The sequence below is a fragment of the Galeopterus variegatus genome, unplaced genomic scaffold, assembly GCF_000696425.1.
Source record: "Galeopterus variegatus unplaced genomic scaffold, G_variegatus-3.0.2 Scaffold114, whole genome shotgun sequence".
Taxonomy (NCBI): Eukaryota; Metazoa; Chordata; class Mammalia; order Dermoptera; family Cynocephalidae; genus Galeopterus; species Galeopterus variegatus.
This window is the reverse complement of record NW_007726225.1, coordinates 68822-94163: the sequence shown is the minus strand read 5'-3', so window position 1 is coordinate 94163 and position 25342 is coordinate 68822. Positions and strand designations below refer to the sequence as shown.

At 35.7% G+C, this 25342-nt stretch overlaps 1 protein-coding gene across 1 annotated transcript in view; it reads right to left on the bottom strand.

Annotated features, from left to right (window-relative positions):
• The window catches only part of ENPP1 (ectonucleotide pyrophosphatase/phosphodiesterase 1), a 40325-nt gene extending 20086 nt beyond the window's left edge, over positions 1 to 20239 (bottom strand). The window contains exons 1-11 of the mRNA XM_008586976.1: positions 20102 to 20239; positions 17445 to 17517; positions 14959 to 15075; positions 14061 to 14186; positions 10323 to 10383; positions 7806 to 7903; positions 5646 to 5725; positions 4587 to 4706; positions 3406 to 3515; positions 1872 to 1937; positions 1509 to 1581 (exon numbers count right to left, since the gene is read on the bottom strand). Of these exons, the coding sequence (XP_008585198.1) occupies positions 1509 to 1581; positions 1872 to 1937; positions 3406 to 3515; positions 4587 to 4706; positions 5646 to 5725; positions 7806 to 7903; positions 10323 to 10383; positions 14061 to 14186; positions 14959 to 15075; positions 17445 to 17517; positions 20102 to 20239 (1062 nt within the window). The remainder of the gene's footprint in view (positions 1 to 1508; positions 1582 to 1871; positions 1938 to 3405; positions 3516 to 4586; positions 4707 to 5645; positions 5726 to 7805; positions 7904 to 10322; positions 10384 to 14060; positions 14187 to 14958; positions 15076 to 17444; positions 17518 to 20101) is intronic.
• Positions 20240 to 25342: the final 5103 nt, after the last annotated feature.

The following is a 25342-nucleotide window of genomic DNA, read 5'->3' as shown; positions in this document are numbered from 1 at the left end:
CAAGCTTTCACTTAAAGATATCCAAGCAATATGAATTGGAATTTTTTATAAAGATAAAGCGGGTTTTGATGTGCCAGTAACATTAGAGTTTAACAGAGTTTGCACATTGATGAATATGATTTGAAAAGTAATGACCTCAACCTTGAACAAAGATAAGTCAGAAAATCAGGTACTCTGGAAAATCATTACTGAATTAGAAAAGGCAGCACCGATTTTAAAACTTATATAACCTGATAACCAAACAGTTACAAAATGATCCTTAGACTTATCTGCAGCCAAATTGATTTAGTCATGGCTCTTAAGGATCAGTGACTTTAGTGAAAGAGTAAAAATCACACTAGCATCTGGCCCATTGTTCAAACCCAGAGAACAGCGATGAGAAACTTTTCCCTTTGACCAAGCATGATATAGCATGTTGCTGGCCACACCTCTTCCTTACTCCACCTCTACGAAGGAGCTTTCTTAATTGAAGGACAGAATGAAAGCATGGTACAATAAGGTTATTAACCCCAGTGGAGCGGCAGGAGATGAATTTTGATGGAAAGAATACAAAGGACAAGAACAGAAGACCTAGGTGACGGTCAACTTCTTTTCTCTTTGCTCTCTTATCTGAAGTGAAAGCAATCCAAGTAGTACCTGCTCTTTAACATGAGCAACTCTAGGGCAGACCCAGGGTTAGGGAAGCCAAGGGAAGACAATTTAGGCAGCTGTTTTAAATTCAAGTGAGAAAAATGAGCGTGGTTTTTGCTATCTTCCTTCCTCTGCTGTTGGTGAAGTATTTTAGACCAAGTAGCACCCTCAAAAACAGGGCTCACAATAGATATGTCAGGCCATCTGGACCTACACTGAAGAGTCCCTGAGGCTTACAAACTGTCCAGCCTGGGCTTCCTGGGCAGGAGAAGGAATAGAAATTTGGGGATTAAGCCCTCACTGTTAAGGAAGAGTGTGTTTTTGTAGTCTTTTATCCCTTGGAATCACAAGGAGCAAAAGATAACTAGACAATGATTCTGATGTGAAGGATCCTGATCCTGTCAATCCCTCTCGTCCCTTTTACCATGACCAACAATATTCACAGATCCTTACCATATTGTTTCTTTCCATATCTTATGTCACAGATAAAATACATATCAGAAGGAAAGTCAACTTACAGGTATAAGGAAAGAAGCTCAAATCATTTTCTGTTCTAATGCTTCCTCTGCTCCAAGATACAAAAGTTATATGGCCACAGGAGAATTGAGGGCAATAGTTGATGTTTAAAGCACTATACAGATTACAAACATGGCCAGGAGCTGGCTAATTTCTTGAAAGGGTGTCGAGTCAAACATGATGTTACATTGACAGTGTCAGTCTATGAGTGGTTTTCCTGTCTCTAGTTTCCTAGTAACAACTCAATAAAGAATGATTATTTGAATATCTCTTATGGAATGGTCTAGAAACCTGCTTCAAAGCGAGGTTCAATTACATGATACTAGGTTAAATGAAGTAATCACTGATAAAAATATACTTACTTCACTGCTGACTGGTCCATATGAATGACCTGAAGAATCTGGTTCTTCTAAATACAGAGTGTAAAAGTGTGGTCTAAATCAAACAGTATCAAAATGTAATATTTTATGAACACATTGAAAAACAGAATAGAAAGAATAATTCAACAATTGATAGTGATTAAAAATTCTACAATGCTGGGATACCATTTCTAAACTTGCTGAAAAATAATTTACAGGTTTGGAATTGTTCAAAATGTGGCCATAAAAGTTCACTGAAGAGTTTTTTTGGATATAAAACATCCATAGCCAATAGCAAAGTTCTGTAGTAGTCTATTTTCTATAAAACAAAGGATTATTTGCAATAGAAATTAATCACCTACATACCTTTCTTCTTTAGGAAGCTGTAGCCACTGAAGAACAGCTAAAATTCTTTCTTCAAATGGTACCGAACTAAAATTAAGGATAAACAATATGAAACAAGTTGGTGACAACTGTTTGGATATAAAATATAAATATTTTTCTTATTGAAAATAGCGTTGAGGTATTCTAAAACAATCCAACGCATCTACTGTGTTTAAGTCATATAAGAGTTTTACTTCAAATCTAAATCTGTTTACCCAATGAAGGAACAAAAGTTAAGTTTTACACTTAAGTTTTATTTGGTTGTAATTGGTTTTAAAAATATGCTTCGTGCCCTATTCTTGAGGGTACTAATCAGGTTCCCAAGAACAGCCATTGCATACCACATGAATAATTCATAAGTTAATACATTCTACAAAGGGTGCCTCCTGAAGAATTCACTGGTTGAGGATCTCCATACAATTGGGAAGTAGGCACCTTGTGAGAGGTAACAGTTCTCCAGGCAACATTTTCTCAGAATTACTTATGCTTCCTCTGGGCACAAACTCTTGTTTACACACCTTCATCAGACTGCTTACCCAACCCCAAGTACAGTTAGTTGTGTTCTCTACTAGACCTTGAAAAGCCAGAGACCATATATTACTCTTTAAATCACCCACACCTAGTAGAATGCATGGCACATAAAATCTCAATTACCATCAATGGTAAGTAATAGGGCAAAGAGGCACTGCACTGTACTCATGGAACCGCAAAGAATACAGAACAGCGTAAGATTACCAGAGAAAATTGTTAAGCATTTCTTGTCTGGGATTTATGATCTGTTCTATTCACCACCACCACATACAATGTTGTATTTATTTTACAATACAAATTTCATAAGTATAAATTATTTTGGTAGCCTCACTAAAATCAGCCAAAGGGATTCTTCCATAAAAAAATTTTTGCAGCCTGGCCGGTCAGCTCAGTTGGTTAGAGTACAGCCTTATAACCCCAAAGTCATGAGTTTGGATCCCCATACCAGCCAGCTGCAAAAAAAAACCAAAACTGTTTTCCCTCAATATGTCATGGATTTTTAATATCATGAGGAGGTTATTCTGATAAGTTTCTTACATTAGAAAGCATTTTATTAAAGTAATTTGGAAATGGAAATACAGAGGTGCCATTAATATCTTCTTTTAAACAATATTTCCAGAGACCAGAGAGGCATTCCTACCTGTGTCCTCTTCAACATGTTCATCTTTCTCCTCTCCTAGTTCTTTTCTTCCCAGAGTTAGCATGGGCAGTGCCCCTACCCTCAGATCTCTCCATTCACCATGACCCCATCTTTTACTCCTGCCCAAAGATCTGAACACATGTTATAAGTGATTCTAGAAAACACTTTTCTAGCTTTACTGTCTATTTACCATCCATCTCAAACTCTTTATGATAGACTTCTTATTCTGACAGTTCTCATTTTTCAGCCAACATATCACTCAAATTCTGGAGCTTAGGACTTGATAAGAGAGAAAAGTGAGCTGTTCTACAATATAGGTCCTAGAAAAAGTTCATCTACACATACCCATTATATATTTTATAGATGTCTGGGAAAATCCCCTTAATTTCCACATCTGATCCTGGCCAAAAAAATGTGCCAGACTTGAGGCCTTGATATCTAGCTGTGAGCCAAATCTGGGAAGACAATGAAGGAACGTTAGGACATCATACAAACATTCATCTCTTAGGAAAGTATGTATTCACCCAAGACCAATGCATTCCTCTGTAGAGGAATGTGCTAGAATGTCTTTAATGTTAATGAGCTCCAACAGTTAGACTACAACAATCCTGTAATAAGGCCCTTAAACAAAAGCAAAAAGATATTAAATAATCAGAGATTAAATTCATCTAAATAGATGAACGTAAGTCAGTTGGCAACTCCTGCAACATTTAGAGCTAAACCCCTCAGTATATTTCTCTTGAAAGAAGAAAAATTCACAGATATACATGTCTTTAATTTATTGACACCTTTGCTTATGTAATTAACATTTATTAAGCACTTATTACTGCCAATCACAGTTCTAAATAGCATTACTACAAGCATCCTACATTATTAACTTACATAATCCTCAAAATAACCCTTTGAAGTAGTTAATAGTATTACCTGCAGTGTAGATATGAGAAAACTGAGGCACAAAAGGAATGATTTACCCAAAGTCATACAGCTTTAAATGTCAGAGCTAAAATCTGAATTCATAACTTGCCAATTAAACATTATGCTCTTTTTCCTTCTAAGAGGAATACCGAGATTATCCAAGTAGACACTGAAATTATTGTGGCAATTTAAAAAACTAAAAAGAACAACACATCTAAATCACAATCAGAGAGAATCTTCTAAGTTAGTACACATGAATTAAAAACCAAAGTTTACTTCTTTCAGAAACGACATAGCTTTGTGTAGATCAAAATCATTTCCCTCAAACTACTGCTACTTGATATTACTATAAGAAGGAAGAATCAAGCAGAAAAGAAAAGTGGCTCAGCAAAACCCAAATTCATCTAGGAAATAAACTACTCTCATTTTATGCAATCATACAAGTTGTATTTCAGATTACCAGCATTCATCTCTATTTATGAAAGGATGGCTACAGACATATTAAATAAAGTAGGTTATTAAGACCTCCAGGAAATCTGGTATTTTACTCTGACTGAAATAGATAATAATAATAAATTATTTCAGTAGCTAAAACAAATAAAAAAACTTACTGGTTCTCCTTTGTACCACTCAGGATTAAATTTCTCTTTGCTTTTAAATGAAAAATAAGCATTCATTTGGGGATCATACATGTTATTGTCAATTATGCCATGGGATTCTGGATAAAGCCCCTGAAAAACATAAAATACAGATTTTCTGCCAATTATGAATTTATTTAATGTTAAATAAAGTCACAGAGAAAAATCATCAAAGAGAAACTGATAACTGAAGCTACCAGGAATTACAATAAAGTTTAAGGAGGGAAGAATACAAAAACAGCTACTGTTGGAACACAACCAACCACTCAATACTTATGTAGAGTTTTTGTTTTAAATTATATAACAGGAGAAAATAAGTCAGGAATGCCATGGATGAAGGCATATATAATATAACTATATGTAACTAGGCAGCCTCCCAAATTTTTTTTAAAATGGTCTGTTTGTCTTTTTGCATCAATGAGTGAAGCTTTTCTGCAGAACAAACTCCTTTTCCGTTGGGTCCAAGAATAGCTTGTATCAATAAAGCTAACATACTCATTTTCTGGCTTCAACCCTAAGGCTTAATGAATTCTACTTTTTTCCTGGATTCGAATGAATTCTGGAAACTTTGATTGAAACAAAAACAGGACTGTAATCCTATCCGGAGGCAGGCTCTAACTCATCATCCAGCTGACTGGAAAGACAAGTTGAGACCACATAAGTGTAGGATGGATTTTTGGCTCAAATAAAATAAGCTACCAAACTAGTGAGGAGACAAAAAAAAAAAGGATAGAAGGACGAGAGAATCTTAAAACTGAAAGGAAACCAAGAAATCATTTCTCAGGGTCTTCAATCACCTCTTTTCACATTTGAGAATATGGAGACCCAGCAGGTAAAAGTGAGTTTCCAAAGGCCACAGCTAGTAAGCAGCTGAGCAAGAGCAAAGCCCAGAACCTGGGTTTCTTTGTTTAACTACACATTGGGGGAAAAAAAATTATTTTTCTTTCATCTGAAATCTAATTATTCCCTCAAAAAATGTTACAATTACATCTCGCTTCTGTGAACATATAAAAGTTGAAATGCAGAGCTTACTGTGACAATGCTGTAGTGATTAGGAAATGTTTTTGTTGGATATACAGGTCTCATGTTTTTGGTATATGTCCCACAGTTTTCTAGAAGGGAAAAAAATACACATCATTAATAAACACATCTGACAACCTGCTTACCTCCTTTAGCTTTGGTACCACAGAAGTCTAAATTATGTGAAAAAAAAAAATTTGCCCAGGAGGTTATGGCTACAAATTCAATGTTAAAGATGAGTGTTAATTTTTCTCTTAGAAAAACATTAAACAAAATAATTAAGCCAATTAAATAATTCCCATACATATCAATAACAATAGGTTCAAGATGGACTAGTTGTAATAGTATGATGCTTGCTAGATCCCTGACACTACTTGGTGGTCAAATACCTAAATTACAACAGGTAGTTTTAAAAAAAAAACAACAAAAACTGCACCAGTAGCTCACTCTGCAAATGTAAACAAGGTGAAGCAGTCACTGGGGTGAGAGTGTCCCAGGCCATAGATCCAGACCAGCTAACCCTGGATGAACTTCACTGCTTAAAGACTAAAAGCATCTTTTGGCTTCAAGTCAGAGAAAACACTGAGGTGGACTGTCCCTGATGCCCTGCTGATTCAGCCCCAGCATCTCGCTCCTCTTCTCCTGCCTCTGCTATTGAGGAAGAAACACGTAACTAAGGATTCCAGCAATACTCCATTGCTTTAAAAGGTTCCTCGGATTGGCATGTGTCTACATCTCTCAGTGCCTTCCTAACAGTGCAGAGTTACAGGGTACATTCCCCAGTAATTCAAAGCTAGGGTTTAGACTAACTATGTACTGACGTCTTTTCCACTTCATATACTGTCATAGGTACCTACAGCTCCTTTATTCTGAACTCAGGATGCCATGTTTGGTGCCACAGAGAAAAACTCTCCCCGTAATGGTAACAAAGGCCTGGGTTCAAACTTCAAAGCCCATGAGCTTGCTGGTAAGAACAGAGCTTTGTCCATGCAAAGCTGAACAACTTTTTATTTTTTTTTGTCTTTTTCCATGTCCGGCATCGGATCGCAACCCTCAGTGTCGCCCCCGTACTGGACCGGGACCGGCAACGGGATCGCAACCCTCGGCGTTGCTCCCACGCCTCGCTCAGCCAGTGAGCGGGAACCAGTCTGTATGTGGGATCCGAACCCTCAGGCGGGAACGCCGCCGCGCTTCCCAAGCAGCGCACTATCCAGTGCACCACCAGGCCGGCCCCAAAGCTGAACAACTTTTTAAGCCAAATAATTATTTACTTAAAAATTTTTTTTCTTCCAGGTAGAAAATAAAAACTGAAATTTTAAAAAGCTGTCAAAAATTTATTTTGGTACTTCATAAGATAAGAATGACACATATATGCATTTACTGAGAGTGATTTTAATGTTTAAAGCAACCTCATATACTCAATTCTGGGAAATAATATTTTAGAATTCTAGAAGAACACTACAATAATCTAATTTACTTACTTCTATTTCAGTCCAGTATTATACTGTAGCTACTTAAATAGTGAGCACTGATAACTAGCAAAGGACTACAGTTTTTATATTCATATAGGATGTTTTCCTCTTTCAATAACAATGATGATAGCACTGACGCCCATATTGCTGGTAGTTAATGTGATTTAAAACTTAGGCATCATATTAAGAAAAGGCCATTCTACTATTTCACCAATAACTTATATAATAATCATTCAATTAAGGCCTTGATTGAGATAAAGAAACTGGAAGGATCCAATTCAACCCAAAGGATAATACAGGATAATGAGCAGGCAAATATTCTATGTCTGTACTACTAGTATCACATCAGAAATACCTTCCATTTTTGAAATTCTATTCTTAAAATGGAATATTTATAAAATAAATAAATAGTTTTTCCAAATGAAAAAATCCAAAATTCTAAGAAAGAATAAATATCTATTAAAATGTCCAAGGGTTACAATCCTAATGTAAACTATATTATCTTAGAAGTGTTTATAGGACAGCTTCAGAGTAACCACAAAATTAAAGACTAGTGCCTTATTACCAGGTTCAACACTTTGCAATAGGGAAGTTTGGTGAAACAGTTAGGTTCTGCCAGTACTTTTCCAAAAAAGACTGTCTCCCTAGTCTAGCTCACTGAAATCATGACACTCCACTAGTAAACTCTGAAGTTACTCACTTAGTTTGCTAATAACAGGAAGAAGTCCACCCCAAGTGTGTAAATATTCTGCCCTGAATCCATCCAAAGAAATTAAGAGGGTAGGAGGCATTTCAAACCTGGGTAATGAGAAAGAAAAGGAAAATGTTTAAAGAAGCAAAAAGAAGACACATCCAGTGTCGATGTTCTCTTTCCTTGGCAGAGGTCCAGTGAAGATTTTCCACTGAGGTTGGTATTTATGAGATATTTAAAAAGCTCATGGGAAAATCTGTACTACCTTTGAATTCCATTTTCCATGAAATTTTTGAAGTACCCTTATATATTCACATACATGCTTTATCATATCTTAATATGCATATATCTCTCATTTAAATAGTATTTATAAGCATTCATGCCATTATGAGCCACCAAACAGAGAACATCATTCATAGTTACTGCCATTCCAAAAGCTAGACCAAATGCTACTAAAAGGTAATCAAATTTTTAGGAAAACAAATGTGGATAAACAGCACTGCCTAAATTATGTTGTTGTCTTCATCAATTTTTTTCCTGAACAACCACTTTCTGACATTGTCTCTACGTTAGTCTAATAGGTGGTATCTATTAGATTTAGCATAAATTATATACTATATTTGGCTCTTAAGCTTATTGTATTTAAAAGATATAAATAATACAGGTGTTTGAGAGATATTCACTACATTTAAATATACAAACAACAAATAAATGATTCAAAACTAGGAATGATCCAACAATGAGGTTTAACACACACACACACACACACGGAATTAATGTGTATGGTGTGGAAATCTAGAGAGAGGGGCAAAAAAAACGACATACGGTGATGTATCAGGCAAAAGAGATTAGCTATGGACAAGTGCTACATGGCTACACCAAAACAGCTATGGCTCAGAAATTCTGCAGCTTCTAGTGATACCTGGTAGACTGTAGGAGAGTTGTATATTACTAGATAACCGTGAAAAGACTTTCCATTGAGAGTTTACTCAGTAATTTCAAACTTGAGAGCAAATATTTACATTGCCTTGCCATTTTCAACCCCACCTCCTTCCATCTTACCTTCACACACAGCAGAAAAGCAACCTCATAAAAAGGAGAAAAATTTTATACAATTTTCAGATTGTACAAAATCTGTTATTGTAACCAATAAGTAGTATCTGTAACATAGCTCCATTGGGAGACTCTGGAGGCTCAGCTGCCTATAGTTTCCATGGCCCATATCTATACAAAACTATTTCTATTCAATCAACAGAAAACATAAAAGCAGTTTAGAGGGCCACCAGGTAAATATATTGGTATAATAATTTCCAGTATAATAAAATGTGTTCTAAATTATGATCTTGTAACGAAAGGAGTTATATTTTCTACCAAAAGATTTAACATTACATTGAAAAATAATGATCAATGGTTAGAAGAAAAAGATTAAAAATTCATTAAGTCTAAACTTTCCAATATATCTTGGCCTTAAACGACAGCTTAGCATATGTGAGAAGTCTCCTTTGAAAAAAAAGGCTCTTCTGTTGAAATTATTTGGTTTAGGTTTAGATTTTGCTACTGTTGTTAAAACTGTTTTTAAATCAATAAAGTACTCTCCCATCCAAACAAAAACCAGACATCTTATATAACAAAAATAAATTGTATACATGAACAAAATGAGCTAAAATACAGGTTTAAAAGTTTTATTTTTATTTGTTTATTTATTTATTTTGAGTATAGGGTTGGTGTATATTTCCCTTTATTAGAAACTGTCAAAGGTTTTTCTAACTGGTTGTACCATTTAACATTCCCATTGGCAATATTAATCATTTAGAAAAAACATTATTTTAAAGAAATAAATATATATTTCTGAAGATGAATAATTCAAACTATATGAGATAGCAGATCTCAAGTGGAACAAAGATAAATATATCTAACACCTTCATAAAATTTCTACCCTTTAAATTTTATACAAACTCTTTTTCATAGCCTAACATACAAAGGGTCTTCAAAAAGTTCATGGAAGAATTTTTATTTTCTTTTAAGTCCATTTTTCCATGAAGTTTTTGAGGTACCCTCGTATGTAAGGTATTGCACAAAATATTTTCAGGACAAAGAGAACAAACATGAATTATAAAATTATGTAACATCCTCTCACAGACATATTTAAAATTTATAAATGGACCAAAATACAAAAAATCAAAATAAGCTACAAAGTAATTTGCTACAAGTTCAACTCTCAAAATATCAAATGAAAATAAAGATGCTTTCTTCCAAAAAAAAAGACAAAAATACTTCCACCTAGCGTTCATAAATATTAATGACGAAATACTCATGGCCTCTTTTTTTCCTACTCCCTTCCAGAATAGTAGTTATACCATAATCATCTCCATATAACCAATGCCAAACACAAGTTCTGGCTAAAAATAATATTTAATGAACCAATAACTGATCATTAAGAAGATAAAAACAATCTTCTTAATTTGGAAAGAGAAAAAAATGGTACTCGTAGAAATGAAGATTTTATATCTCACAACATAATCTTACCCTTCTGGACACTGGGGTTCGCTAATGTTCTCACATGATTCTTCTATCCAACTTTTCTTCCCTAAAACATTTTCAAGAAATAAAATGAATTGAACACATTTAACCATAACAATAATTGTGATGCTTGTGAGATACATTAAGACAGATTCTGAGAACAAAATTTATAAACAGATGTATTGTGGAATGACACTAAGGAAGTATAACGAACAACAAGAGTTATTTTGTTTCAAAATAATAGTTAGTTGATATCAGGAAGAAAAAAATGAATATATAATTGCAAGACTAAAACATACCACCGTATTTGTGAGAACTTGAAGGTCTCATCCATTTTCTTTTTTTTTAATTATTTTTTAAATTTATTTAATGTTTAGATATAAAATTATTTTCTCAACATACAGATGAAGGAAAACATCACAAATTGAGTTTAAAGTCAATGGATAAGGAACAAATTTAACACACAGAGATTAACATCCTTAATGCATAAAAAACTCTTAAAATAAATGAATTAGAAAAACCTTATCAGAAATTTGAAGGACATGAGCAGACAAGTCACACACCCAATAGAAACACAAGTGGCTAATAAATACATTCTAAGATGTTCGTAGAAATGGAAATTAAAACAGAAAAATCACATTTTTCATTTCTCAAAATGAAAAAATATGATACTGTACAATACTGGTGCTATGAGAAAAACAATGTCAAAATCTTCTAGTATAAGTATAAATTGGTAAAAATTTTTTGAAGAACAGATCAGATTCATAAATAGAAGTCTGTAAAATATTCATACACTTCCAACCAATTATCCTACTTCTTGAAACTGTAAGCAAATAATCAAAGAAAATATATTTTTTTTAAATGTGGAAGGCAGTTATATAAAGATAAAAAATTGGAAACAGACCGAATGTCCAACAATATGAGAATGGCTAAATTATTGACCTCCATAAAATATAATATAATGCAGTTATTAACATAATTTTGAAGAGTATTTAAGACAAATTTTCAAGATGTAATGTTAAGTGGAAAAGCAAGAATGAAAAAATGCACTAAAAATAACTGGGTTTGTTTAAACTCTAGATATACCTCTACAAAAGTGACTGAAAAATATTTTTTATATATTTTTTTTGCTAAAAGGAAAATTTATTTAATATAAATGCATACATTAATAAAAAGGAAAAATCTCAGATCAGCAACCACCTTTGCATCTTAGAAAACTAGAAAATGAAGAGCAAATTAAGCCCGGACCTAGCAAAGGGAGTATATAATAAAAATTCAGGGTATAGATAAAAGAAATAGACAATAGGAAAAAAAAATAGAGACAGTCAATGAAACCAAAAGTTGGTACTTTGACAAGATCCACAAAATTGACAAACCTTTACCTAGACAGACTAAGAAAAAAGAGAGGAGATGCAAATAACTAAAATCAGAAATGAAAGAAGGGTTATTACAACCAAATTAACAGAAATCAAAAGGGTTATAAAGAGGATACTATGAATAATTGTTGATCAACAAATTAGATCATCTAGATGAAATGAATAAATTCCTACAAACACACCACCTATTAAAGCTGAATTATGAAAAAAACAGAAAGTTTGAAAAGAACTATAGCTGGTAAGATGAGTGATTATTTTTCGGTTTCCTGATGCGGGACTCCCTTGAGGATTTCTTGCAGGGCTAGTCATGTGGTGGTGAACTCCTGCAGTTTTTGTTTGTCTGGAAAATACACTATTTTTCTCTCATTTCTGAAGGACAGCTTTGCTGGGGACAATATTATTGCAGGCAGTTTTTTTCTTTTAGTATTTTAAATACACCATCCCATTTTTTTCTGGCCTGTAGAGTTTCTGCTGAGAAATCTGCTATTAGTCTAACAGGGGCTCCCTTACAGGTGACTTGATGCTTTTCTCCTGTTTCTTTTAAGATTTTCTCTTTGTCTTTGAGCTTTGCCAGTTTAACTATAATGTGTCTTGGAGAGGATCTTTTAGGGTTGAATCTGTTTGGGGATCTTTGAGCCTCCTAGATCTGAATGTCTGTCTCTCCCTATACCTGGGAAGTTTTCAGTTATTATTTCATTGAATAGATTTTCCATGCCTTTTCCTTTCTCTTCCCCTTCTGGAACACCCATGATTTGAATGTTTGTGCACTTAAGGTTGTCTGCTAGCTCTCTTAGATTTTCTTCACTTTCTAAAATTCTTTTTTCCTTTTTTTGTCTGCCTGGGTTGTTTCAAGAAGACCATCTTCAAGATCAGAAATTCTTTCTTCTGCTTTTTCTAGCCTACTGCTTAAGCTCTCTGTTGTGTTTTTTATTTTGTTGAGTGAATCTTGCAGTTCCACATGTTCTGCTACGTTCTTTTTTAAGGTATTAATCTCTTTGAAAATTTCCTCCTTCATATCCTGGATTTTTTTTTTCTCATTTCATTATCTTGTCTAACTGAGTCTTCTCATATCTCAGTGAGTTTCCTTAAGATCATTGCTTGGAAATCCTTTTCAGTCATTTCAACAGTTTTCTGCTCTATAGGGTCTGGTATTTGAAAATTACTGTATTCTTTTGGTGGTGTCACATTTTCTTGGATTTTCATATTTCTAGTATCTCCATGTTGATGTCTGGTCATCTGGTAGAGCAGTTGCTTCTTCCATTACTCTGGAGTGGGCTTTGAGAAGAGAGGCTTCCTCTTCTTTCTTTCCGGTCTCCACTGGGGACTCTCCTTTTGTCAACACAGTATAGTGTCTGGCAGGGTGCCTGCACGGTGGCTGCAGCTACTGTTGTGGCATCAAGCTACTTTTGTGGCAGCTGTGGCAGTGGTGGTAACTGTGGTGGGCCACGCACATGGAAGTGGTGTTTTCATCATGCTCCCTGCCTGCTTGCAGGTGGAGGATGTTGTCCTCGGCTTCTGCCTAGACCCTCAGGCATGCTCTGCTGCTTGTCTGCTTCCAGGCAGAGGGAGCTGCTTCCCTCAGCTCCTGCCTAAGCTCCCCAAGCATGCTCTGCTGCTTGCCTGCTTCTAGGAAGAGGGGGCTGCTACCCTCGGCTCCTGCCTAGGACCCCCAAGCATGCTCTGCAGCTTGCCTGCTTCTAGGCCTCTCTTGTCCATTTTCAAATTCTTAATACTTTTAGCCAAAATTTACAAACTTTCTTCTATCCACACAACAAAATCTTTGGTATTTTGATATCTTAGTTTTTTCTCATATACAGCCAGGTTCTGTCAAGAAATTTCAAGGAACCCTGTAATACCTGGACAGGACAAATAATCTTTTGAAGTAATTTCACATTGATTTTCTCAGTGCCTGGCAGACATTGTCCTCATTTACTACTAGAAAAACCTGGGACATAAAAGTCAGCCAGGACTGGAAAAGTGATCTTTATTTTACACAAATATGGCATTAAGTATTCAGCTATTATCTAAACAACACGAGGGGGTGTTGGCGGAAGAGCGAATGGCTACAGATAAAACAAAATTGGCCATGTATAGGTAAGAATTATCATTAAGCTGATTTTAATAAAAAGTTTTTCTTTCATAAAAAGTTCATCATTAAGCTGGGTACGAAGTTCATTGTATTCTCTCTACTCATGCATGTTTGAAATTTTCTTTAATAAAAAGTTTTTAAAGTATTTTTTCAGCTAATATAGCTGGCCAATAAACATAACTCCTCCTAATATAAAAGAGAAGACCTATGCAAAACCCAGCTGGGATGCTGGAAGATGCCAGGCTGCTGTAGGAACCAATGAGCACATGGATGCCTGACCTTCACAAACAGAGGTGTAGTTGACGCAACAGTCACCAGCAGCCTTGCAGTCATCAGAGCACGCACAGAGGTTGTTCAGCAACCTTTTCTCACCACACCTGAATTTGTTGCAAGTCCATATATGTGCTAGAAACAAACATCAACAAAACGTGTTTTATGGTTCAAATTCAACATGTCCAAAGTAAACACATAACTTTTGCCTTCTGGAGCCTGACTCTTGAGAGGCACTAAACTATTTCATAATTCTCAGTCACTCACAGAATCTTCCACTACCACAGTCACTCTGAACTAACAGATACAAAGCACCCAGGCATCAATTGTTATTTCACTAAAAAACCCAGAATTTTGTTATTTTCAAATTTAGCCATAGACAATTATTATTACACAATTCATATGTAACCTTAGCTTCTTCCACCAATCATTTTCTGGGTTCTCAAAATTTAATCTAAATCTGACTCACTCCCATTTAAATATCATTCCATATCATATGCAGAGAAGTCCAAATCAAACTGAGAGTGAGTTCCAATGGTTTCATTTTACAGTGTAGATGGACAACTGAGAACTCTTGCTTTAAGAGGCCCAGAATGAAAATATTTATATATTTCAAGCAGCTTTTAGAACTTAGTTTAAATGAAAATTAGACTACAAAGGCTTTCAGCATACAATAAAAATAGGTACAGTTTTACTATCCATAAAACATTTAAGAAAGGTAAATTATGTGAAATTTCTTCTCCAAGGAACTGTTGAAATATAAAGGCTAATGTCAAAATGTGTGTGCATGTTAAATTAAAAAGAAAATTCAAATGAGTTAGGTAAATCACACACCTAAAAGCTGCAGAAATTTCCTTGACATTTTTCTAATGCCCATGACTCCATCCTTTTTCATGCACATTTTTACCTGGTTCTATGCATGTCTCCTGGTAATCCAGACAGCAGTTTCCAAAATCAATGCAGGCAACATCACAGCGACAGTTCCCAAATGTTCTCTCAAAACAGCGACCTTTGCAACTTTTAACTGAAAATATTAAACAAGGAGTTGGATGTTTCTAATCATTATATAATTACAAAGCAAACATCGATTAATACACCTAAGTTAGAAATAGAATAGGTTTAAATACCACTTTAGAAAACACAGAAAGGGAAATAAAGCAACTCAAGGATCTTTTTATAAGTACACACAGAAAATGACACAAACAGAAGGTAACCTTATGCAGAGTTTGTGATTTTATCTCTTGCCATAGAAAAAGAGAACTTTCTTCTTTTATTTATTACAAACCGTACTAGGTCTGATAAGACTTAAATATGATATATATGATAAAGAAGACAAAAGTCAGAATAAGGGCTTGTTCTTAATATTTTATGATATGAAAATGTTGGCTTAAGCAGCCATGGGGTTTCCTAAAATTAGAAGATGTGGGAAAAAAGTGATTAAGAATATTTGAGAAAGGGCAAGAATACCTAACTCACCTCACTTTTGATGTTAGTAAAGAAGAGTGTGTTTCCCAGCTGTCCCCTCCCACCATGACATTCAGCTCCAGCACTGCTCTCTTGAGAAGCTTTCCAAACTCCCCGGCCTAGGTCCAATTTCCATTTTTTAAGCTCATAAAAATCATGTCCTTCCCCTCTGCCACCTAATTCCATTTGTAACTACATTATATATTTGGTTAATATCCCAGTCTCACACTAGAAAACACACTTCTTAAGAACAAAGCCCACACCTGGATTTTGCCCAGCACACCATATCCCTAGTACCCAGCAAGGTGCCTGACCCATAGACAGTACTAATAAGTTTTTGCTAAACAGAAAAATGGTGGATATGGAAGAAAAATACTTTTTATTAAAAACAGTTTTATGGTTATAACTCTTTGCTAGATACCTTGAATAAGCTAGGTTTTTAATGGATTACTAGAAAATTAGGATGGTAAGAAAAAGAAAAAAAAAATACAAGGATAATAATGGACATCCAACAATAAAAAATAACCTTAGTTCTTGATGTTAACAGTCTACTGACACAACAAGACACTGCCATGGAATTTAACTCTCATTTGACCCTGGGAAACTAGGCAATTTTAAGAACATGAAGTAATTATAATAATTTCTAGGGTCAGAAATACTAACTTTTCTGGCCCAAGCAGGGGGAAAGCTACTAAAATAATAGCTGTTCCTTGGAGTTCATTAACATGTACCTAGTAATTTTTTCAAATATGATGCATACTATGTTGGGCTAAGATTAAAATTGCTATTTTCAATCCTTCATTTTTACTCTTGTGGGTCAAACTGATCAGGGTGAATTGCTTCATGGCAAAAGACTACGTAGGTGAACACTAAAGTCTGTAACCTCTTACTTCTGTTAAACTCAGATAATTTGCTCTGAATAGTTTGTTGACTAAATATACAAAATTACTACATTTCATTTATTTCAACAATACATGATAGTTTAACAATTACTAAAATTTTCAAATGACTAATATTACAATTACAGAATAATCGAACAGAAGAATTTGTTCAATTTTTAAAATTAAATTCCCTAGGAAGACCATCAATGATTTTATAAGGGGGAAAAAAAAAATCCTACCTCAGAGCCAAAATAATGACTACAATTTACTGTGATTTAGTTTGATTTTTATAGCAATTTTGTCAATGCTAGATAGATTTCTGCAATCAATATAAAGAAAAAAATATATACCTAGAAGCTTAAAATATCACTACTGTTATTTTTTTTTTCCTTTTTGTCTTTTTTACTGACCGGCAACAGGATCGCAACCCTCGGTGTTGCGCCCGCACCGCGCTCAGCCAGTGAGCGGGAACCAGTCTCCACATGGGATCTGAACCCTCAGCGGGAGCGCCGCCGCACTCCCAAGCAGTGCACTCTCCAGTGCGCCACCGGGCAGGCCCATCACTACTGTTTTGAAACCACCAATGACTACAATTTTAAAAGCCTTACGAGCACATACTGATTAGTTTCTGGTTGCCCAGGGATGCTAACTGGTCACCTAGTAACCTCCAGGGCTACTTCAGTAACTAATTCCTCAGGGAGAAAGGGTGTCCTCAAGTCCCTGAAGGAAGGTAGGGACTCTCCAGGCGCACAGCACCAGACCTGCTGGCCATGTCTGCTGTTTCTTTGTTCTTAATTGACTTATAATTATTTGGGAGGCTTTTGTTGTTTCTTAGTCATAGTCAGAGGGACTAAGTTTTGCAAGTAAATAAAATTTTATATAGCTAAAGTAATACAAGAGTTTCAAGAAAAAGGCTCAAATCAGCATCAAATTTGCAATATCTATGGAGTGCTCATAGGATTAGGAAATAATGCTTATCTCAATGACATTTTAAATAAGGCTGAATACACACACACACACACACACACACACACACAGTACTAATTACCTTCTTTGGCACAGCTTGGTTTCAACCCAAATATACAACCAAGGATTGTTGTTAACACACATACTGACAATACCTGTGGGGAGAAAAAGAAAATCATATAGTTTTAAAATTCTTTTAGTTTTCCAAATTTTTTTAAAATTTTTTTTCTTTTTTTTTTTTAACAATGTAATCATGTTTTGTGGCCCTTTACCAATTTTCTTAAATGTTTCTAAACTTTTCCTATTTTTCCTGATCTAGATACTAATCACATGGATGTGTCACTTTTTGAAAATTCAAACTGTACACTGTGATTTATATACTTTTCTATAAGTATGTTATACTTCAATAAAATATTCACTTAAATGTCAGCAAACAATTCTACATTACCCAAAGTTAATGCAATCAGAAACTCTCCAATATAAATGAATTAGTCAGAAAAATAGTAATAATTAAGGGAAAGAGAGAGGAAAAACCATCTAAAGACTCAATTTCCTATTTGTTAATCCATTAAAGGCAATATGAGAATATCACATGCCTCTTGTAACAGTTTAACTACACAAACCTAAATAATATAACATCCTCCTGTGCACTTTGGCAGCCGTGGGAACAAGCATGAAGAGGGTTCGTTGATTGCATCCCAGGCCCAAATGTGACCACAACCTGCTTCTATGACTTGGGTCCTGTAGAAGGTTAACATCTTGTGATATGTTCTGCTAAGAGAACGGCCATGACCTGTGGCCACAGCCAGAAGAGACGCATGGCACCAGTACCCATGCAGGACATGCTGCACACAGTGTTTCTCAAGATGATAACAATAACACCAGCTGTTAGAAACTGCTGCATACACGGGGTCCTTGAACTCAAGGGAGTATGCGGTATAGTCTACTCAAATAAAATTGCAGTGAGTTTCTGCCCCGAGGACTCCCCCTCCTTTATCCCTGTTCACATACTTTTCTCATAGCTTTTATAATAAATATCCATTGGACCTTGACTTTAGGCCTTCACTAGCTTAGTGAACAGTCGCTCCCAGTCCCTTGGCTGCAACTGTTATTGTCTCTGTAGTTCATTACCGTCTCTACTTCAACATTCGCTGCAGGGGCCAGTCACTTAAGCTTTCTAGACATCAGTTTATTCATCTATAAAATTAAGGGGCTGGACTACATGGATCTCTAAAAGTCTTTTCAGCCCTAACATTTTGTTACTTTTTCATTCTTCCTATTCATATCCTTCTGACCTTTGACATTTTAAAATAAATTGATATACCACACAACTCCTAAGAAAAACGACAGAACTTTTGTAAATCAGAAGACAAAGCAGCAGAACAATCCACAAAACAGGTATCTCAGGAAGCTTCTATTTGTGTGGGAGAAGGTAAAAACATTAGCCTAAAAGGCCCATATTTGGTAGCTCTATGAACCAGCTGCAAAGTTCTACGGTTGTTTAGAGAAGGAGAAACCATGAGGTGGTTGGGAAGAGGGAGATCAGAAAGAGCTTCATAGAGAAAGGCTTTGGCATGACTGTGGATGGAGGAAATGATGGGATGATATTGCCAGGCAGAGCTGGGGGGAGGGAAGAGAGGAGAGAGCCAAGCAAACTTCTAGAAGGAAGACCAGCATAAGGAAAGTCTCCAAGGAAGTAAGGCACCTGGAAAGTGGCAGACGAATAATGAGCAGCCTAGTTTAGCTGAAACAACAATAAAAACAACAACAATAATAAAACACAAAACGGAATGAATGCTGGTGGAGGTATGAAAAGATGGTGTGCTGCTCCAGAGAGCCGAGGTGAAGAGACAACAGACACAGGAGGCATGGGTGAACGGGGCAGGGCGGGTGATGGGGAGAGGCTTTTACGGACTCATTCCTTTAAATAAGGCATGTCAAATACTGACCATATAGCAGTCTCTAGGCTAGGTACAAATACTCATTAATAAAGCAGACGTGACCTCTACTCTCAAAATGCCTGCTGTCAACTGACTGCAAGAACTAAAGAGGAAGGGAATGGCAAGTGAAATGAAGCCGCAAGTCTACTTACTCCAAAAGAAAGTGGAGATAAAGGAAAGGAAAGAGGAGTGTAGTGAGTCTAAAATGCAGCAGGGTCTAGGTCAGGCTTTTTTCTAGGATTAAAACACCTAAGCATATTTCCATTAAAATAGGGAGCTTTCAGAGGAAGAGCTGGAACAAATACATTAACAAGGACAAATGGACAGAACAAGGTATCACAAACAAGCACTAATGGACTCTCCTAAATCTCTAAACCAACACAACCTTATAGAAGGGTGATTTTTAAATATCTATTGAAAACATTAAAAACTCTTTTACTGTCAATTACAAATATATAGGGAAATGAAAAAATAGTAAAACTAATTTATATTTAATATACTGTAATTTAAAACATTAAAACCAAAATTAAAATGTTATTTTTTTGTAAAACTTGCCTACGATACTTCAAATAGTACTTACCTTCTTCTCATCCATCATGTAACTTATAAACAGTGTGAGAATCTTTTCTGTGCCTTGGGGAATTGTCATGTTCCTTTCTAAGTTTAGAAATATGTTTTAACCTTTGCACTTCCAATATCATCAAATGTCTCCAAGATTTCCTTTAATACGAAGTTCTGTAACAGTGTCACTTTCTCTGGGATATCTTCATCCTTTTTTGTCACAACTGCTCTTATTTACATCAATAAATCCGCCTTCACTAAGTTCCTCTGGCTTCATATCTAGAGTCCACTGAACCGTGGCAGTGGTCACATTTCCATGGTTACCTACTTCTTCCATAATTCCATTTATTTTAGGTTTGATTTTCACTTCCAGCATTATCACTTTTCTTTACTGCACTTTCATTTCATCAATTGATTCCCTTTTTCGATTATCCATTATTATAAAATGTCACATAGACTTACCACTGGGAGCCACAGCAGCCACACAACTGCACACTTTGCTGTCTGTTCAGACTGAATAAAAGCAGCACAGTGGTCAACACTGACATATTTTGAAAGAAGTGACCCTCAAGCTCTGGGAGCCCAGCTTCAATCATACATGGACTGTCATGGATGCAATGGACATAAATGGCCTGAAATTCTAGCAGTAGGAGTCAGGATGTGGGATAAAAGATGACCAGGCCCGGGAGATGGGAAAGCAGGGAAAACATAAAAGGGGACAAGAGAGTCAAGGTATGAGTGGAATGGCTGAACAGGGGTAGGACCAAGTGGACATGGGTATTTGAATGGGACAATTGGAAGAAGAGGAAAACTATGGAAAGATCTGGTAGTATGTGAGCATTTAAATTGTAACCATTGGTTTAAATACACTTTTTACTCTCTTGTTAAGTAGCAGAAGACACATGTTGATTTTTTAAAATCACTTCTTCACTGTTGAAAAAAGTTACTTGGATTTACCTTTTATAAGATAATGCATAGCATGGAATTGAAACACAAGTATGACAACAGAAACAATCATTTCTCATTTATAGTCACATTCATAAAAGATGAAATTTAAAGCAGCCACTACTCTGTTATGAAACACCCAATCAAAATAGTTTTTAGGAGGAAATTTCTCAACAATTTTCAGAACTGTGAAATCTAATTCAATTTGAATTTTCTTCCCGAAGTAGTTCAATTCAGCAATGTCAAAATTCACCATCCATTTTTTTCTCTATAACAATTTTGGTATTTTTCATATTTTGATATTTTCTTAAAAAATATAGAAAAAACATCTTACCAGAAAAAACATGAAACTGAGAGGCATAAAGTAAAGCAAACTTGTTGGAACGTTTGCCTCTATGTTAAAAGAATATTTATTTGTAGCTTCCTGCCTGTTTAGTTAGGAGTCCCTAAATCATTAGGTCTTCTTAGACCTTCAGTGAGCGAAAGGAAATAGATACTTAAAAAAAACAATTTTTTTTTTCTCACTGATTCTCTCAAATACAATGGCATCAGTATAATGTGTATTACTCTTTCTTTATCAAGCATTCATTCTAATATGAGTGTCTACTGTGCACAATCCACATTTTACCTGTGATAAAATTCACAAATAAAATGAAATGAACCCCTACTCTTACAAAGAAACAAAGGGCTGGGAGGGAGGGGAGAGGGTCATTAAAATGAATGATTGCAATGGAATTGGACAAGAGCTACAGCAGAAATATGTAAAAAATGTTAACACGTTAACAGCACAGTGGAGAGCAAAACAATGAAACCAAAGGCTTCACCAAGAGAGACATGGAGAAAAAGGGATTCCCCCTCAACCAATAAACAAATGTTTGCATGTCTGCAATATGCACTGCATTTAGAGTCTGCAGGGAAGTACAAAAACAAGACAAAAAAATAACTTGTGGGGAAAATCCTAATTTCAGAGTTTATAATCTAATATGGGCGACAATAACTCTAGAATGATGCCATATGTGGATGGTAAATATGCAAAATAGTAACAAGCAACCCAAGAATTAAACTCCACAGTAGTGACAGGTTCGTGCAAAGCCACGGAAGTATGGAAAACACCAGTTCAGGGAAGAGATAATAGCAACAGCAGTAATGGCTGTCATTTCAAAAGCACTTCCCATGTGTCAGGCACTTTTCTAAGAGTTTTATATTAAATCATTTAATCCTCACAATAATGTTATGAGCTAAATTATGATGAACACACTTGAAGGAAACTGAGCTACAGAAAGGTTAGTAACTTGCCAAGGACCATGGAGCTGATGAGCAGCAGTGGTAAGAGTTGAACTTGGGTAGCTGGGGTACAAGAGGAGTGCAGTGGTCGTGGGCAGGGACAGGAAGAAAGGGGCTGCGGCTTTGGGGCAGTCAGCGGGGAGCTGCTGAGGCACCTAAATATGGAAGTGACATGACTGGATTTAAAAATTCTAGAAAGATACTTTGACAACACTGTGGAAGGCTATAGTATGAGTCCAAATCCAAATGGGAAATGAGGGCTTGGACTTACCTGCCTCTCTGTTCTCAGGAGGTGCTCTGTGATGCTTCAGGTCTTTCCTCACCCCTAGTTACTGCTGCCTGACCAAGCTCCATGAGATTTGTTTATTTCTGTCTCTAATGACACTGAGTTCTAAAGAGGCGTGGATTTATTTACTCATTTCTGTATTTTCCACGTCTCACATGGTGCCTTGCACATAGTACACATTCAACAAATAATCATTGAGCTGAAAATCAGCAAGCTGTGATTTAATTAAACATAATCTGGGGGGAACCCATAAATCCCCCAGTTTGCCTCATCTGAGTTGACAAAGTCAGTTTGTTAAGTGCTTTTGTGTCTTCTTTATAGAAACCAATAAATAAATATACACAATATAAATACAATAAAAAAAATTTTTTAGGAAATGGTATATTGCTGGATTTGGTATTCAAATGTGACAGATGGAACAAAAATGCCCATCCATTGTGAAAGTGAATTAGCTGACCTCACTGCCCATCCGTCCTCTGACCTCTGACCAAAGCTTCATGCTTTCTGAAAAAAACTCTGTGGGAACTCAGACCAGTGCAGTGCTGAGTCTTCAGGGGATTCCCTTTCCTGGAGGATGGGGATTAGATCCTAACGAGTAAATCCAGTGCTGAGAAACTTCCACAGGAGATTCAAAGGGAGACTCAAAGATATCACATTCTTGAAGAACTTGTAAGCATTACAAAGTTCAAAGCAGAAGTTAGGAACTTTTTTTTTTTAGAAAAGATTCTAAGTCGCTTAAGCCGTTGTTCATGCGTGCCTGGCCCCTTCTACATTCAGCATCATTTCAGTTCCATGTGACATCTGAAGAAGATCCTCCCAAACTGCAGTTTAGTTTTACATGAAGTGATTTTTATAACTGATCACATGAGAATGGGGAAAAGAGACATCAGCACTGAACAAGCATATCACTTAGGGGCAAACCTCACACTCAGTCTCTCAAGGAACCACTAAAACTATAAGGACAGTGACATCTGCCTGGTAGAGGACTTCAGGTTCAAAATGATTAGGGTTCAAATCCCACCCCTGCTGATTCATTTATTCCGTACTTAACCAGTGTTTCTTGAAACCCTACAATATGTCAAGCACTGATCTAGTGCTGGAGGTACACATAACAAAACAATTTCAGTGCTCTCCTGGGGCTTACATTCTTGTGACTTCCAGACAACCACCAGCTATGAGGCCTGGGATTGTTTCATATCCTCACTAAGCCCCGTTTTTTATCTGTAAAGTGGTGAAGACACCCACCTCACAAAGTTGGTGGGAGCCCTGGGCATAATGTACAGAAAATGTCTAGATGGGTGACTGGGGCACAGACGTGCTCAATAAATGACAGTTCCTACTAGGAACATCTCACTCACTAAGAGGACTAGGCCCACTATAGAGTTTTCCCAGAAGACAATATAATCTCACCAATGTTTATCAAACTACAGAACATCCCTTCTATTCCCTGTTTTTTTAAAAATGCCATAAACCAGTACATTAACATTTTTTTTTGTCTTAATTCTTCAGTGATCTGTTTTCAACAGTAGTTGAAGACCATGCAGTGTAAAGAAAATTTTACCAAAACATGTAATAGAGTGAAAAGAAATATTATTTCACAGGGAACGATGGTACTGGACATTTTAGTTATATCTATACAGTGGCTCTCCAACCCACACTACTGAAAAAGGGATCCACGTAAAAACCAATTTGTACATTAGAGATTTCTACAGATTCATGTCTGCACAATTGGTAAAATGGAGCCTTCAACTGATCCAAGCACTTTGGGTACAAGAAGCTGTAGGAAAATCCTAAAACAAAACACCTTAAAATAGCCATATTATTTGGCTCAAAAATTATACTTGCAGGAGTTTATCCTGAGGTTAAGAATTATGTTCAAATATTTAAATACAATTATATACATTTCATAATAAGAAAAAACAGACATACACATAACGTTCAACCCAGGAAAATGACTAAAGAAAATATGGACCATTTATATAGGTGACTATTGACAGCCATTAACAGTGGCAATCTAGAAGAATGTTTATAATTACAAGGGAAAATGACACATTGTTGAGTATGAATAGCAAATTATAAAACAGAACAGGCAATATGGTCCCAATTTTATGTTATATATAATACATATTTGATAAATACACTTTTATCTATGGTAAAAGCCCACTTGATGGGCTTTCAAGTGATTTTTGTTATGTTCTTAGTACTTATCTTTATTTTCTGAAGTTTCCACAACAGACCCATATTATATGCTATTGGAATCAGTATACAGGACAACTACAGGAGCCAATATGCACATTAATGACCCAGAATAAAATTTTCCTCATTCTGGCATTTTAGGGGTTCTCAGAATAACAGTAAGCTCCCTCTCTGCCCACTTTCTCTAAGCAAACTCCAATCAACAAATTCTGCCTGAATACTCAAAGCTCCATTCAATCTACCTAATTCCTCATTTTTAAATATAAATGAACAACCACAATTCAACAGTCATTTGAGATAAGCCTACAACAGAGAGCAGCAAAAAAAAAAAAAAAATTCTAAAATCAATACAGAGGGGGAAAAAAAGAGAGGATATGAGAAACAAACATCTAATTAAGCATCCTCAATGGGATTCAAGAAGATATATACAAGCCTTCAAATCAAAAGGTTCTAAAATCAAATACCCAGAATAATAAGTCAAAGATGGCTCATACAATTCACGTCACTGAAAATTTCCAGAACACCAACAATAAAAAGATCTTCAAGTGAAAGGCTATGCTAACTTCATAAAATAAGCTGTAAGAATATATAAGGTTAGAGTTAGTTTTTCCTTGGAGGTTTAGTAGAAGTGAATGGTGAAGCTATCTGGGCCTAGAAAGATCTGCATAAGAAGTTTATTGACTTTCTGGTTCATTCTCTTCATGGGTCATAGAATTACTTAGATTTTCTAATTTTTCTTGAGTCAGTTTTTTTTGGAAGGACTTTAAT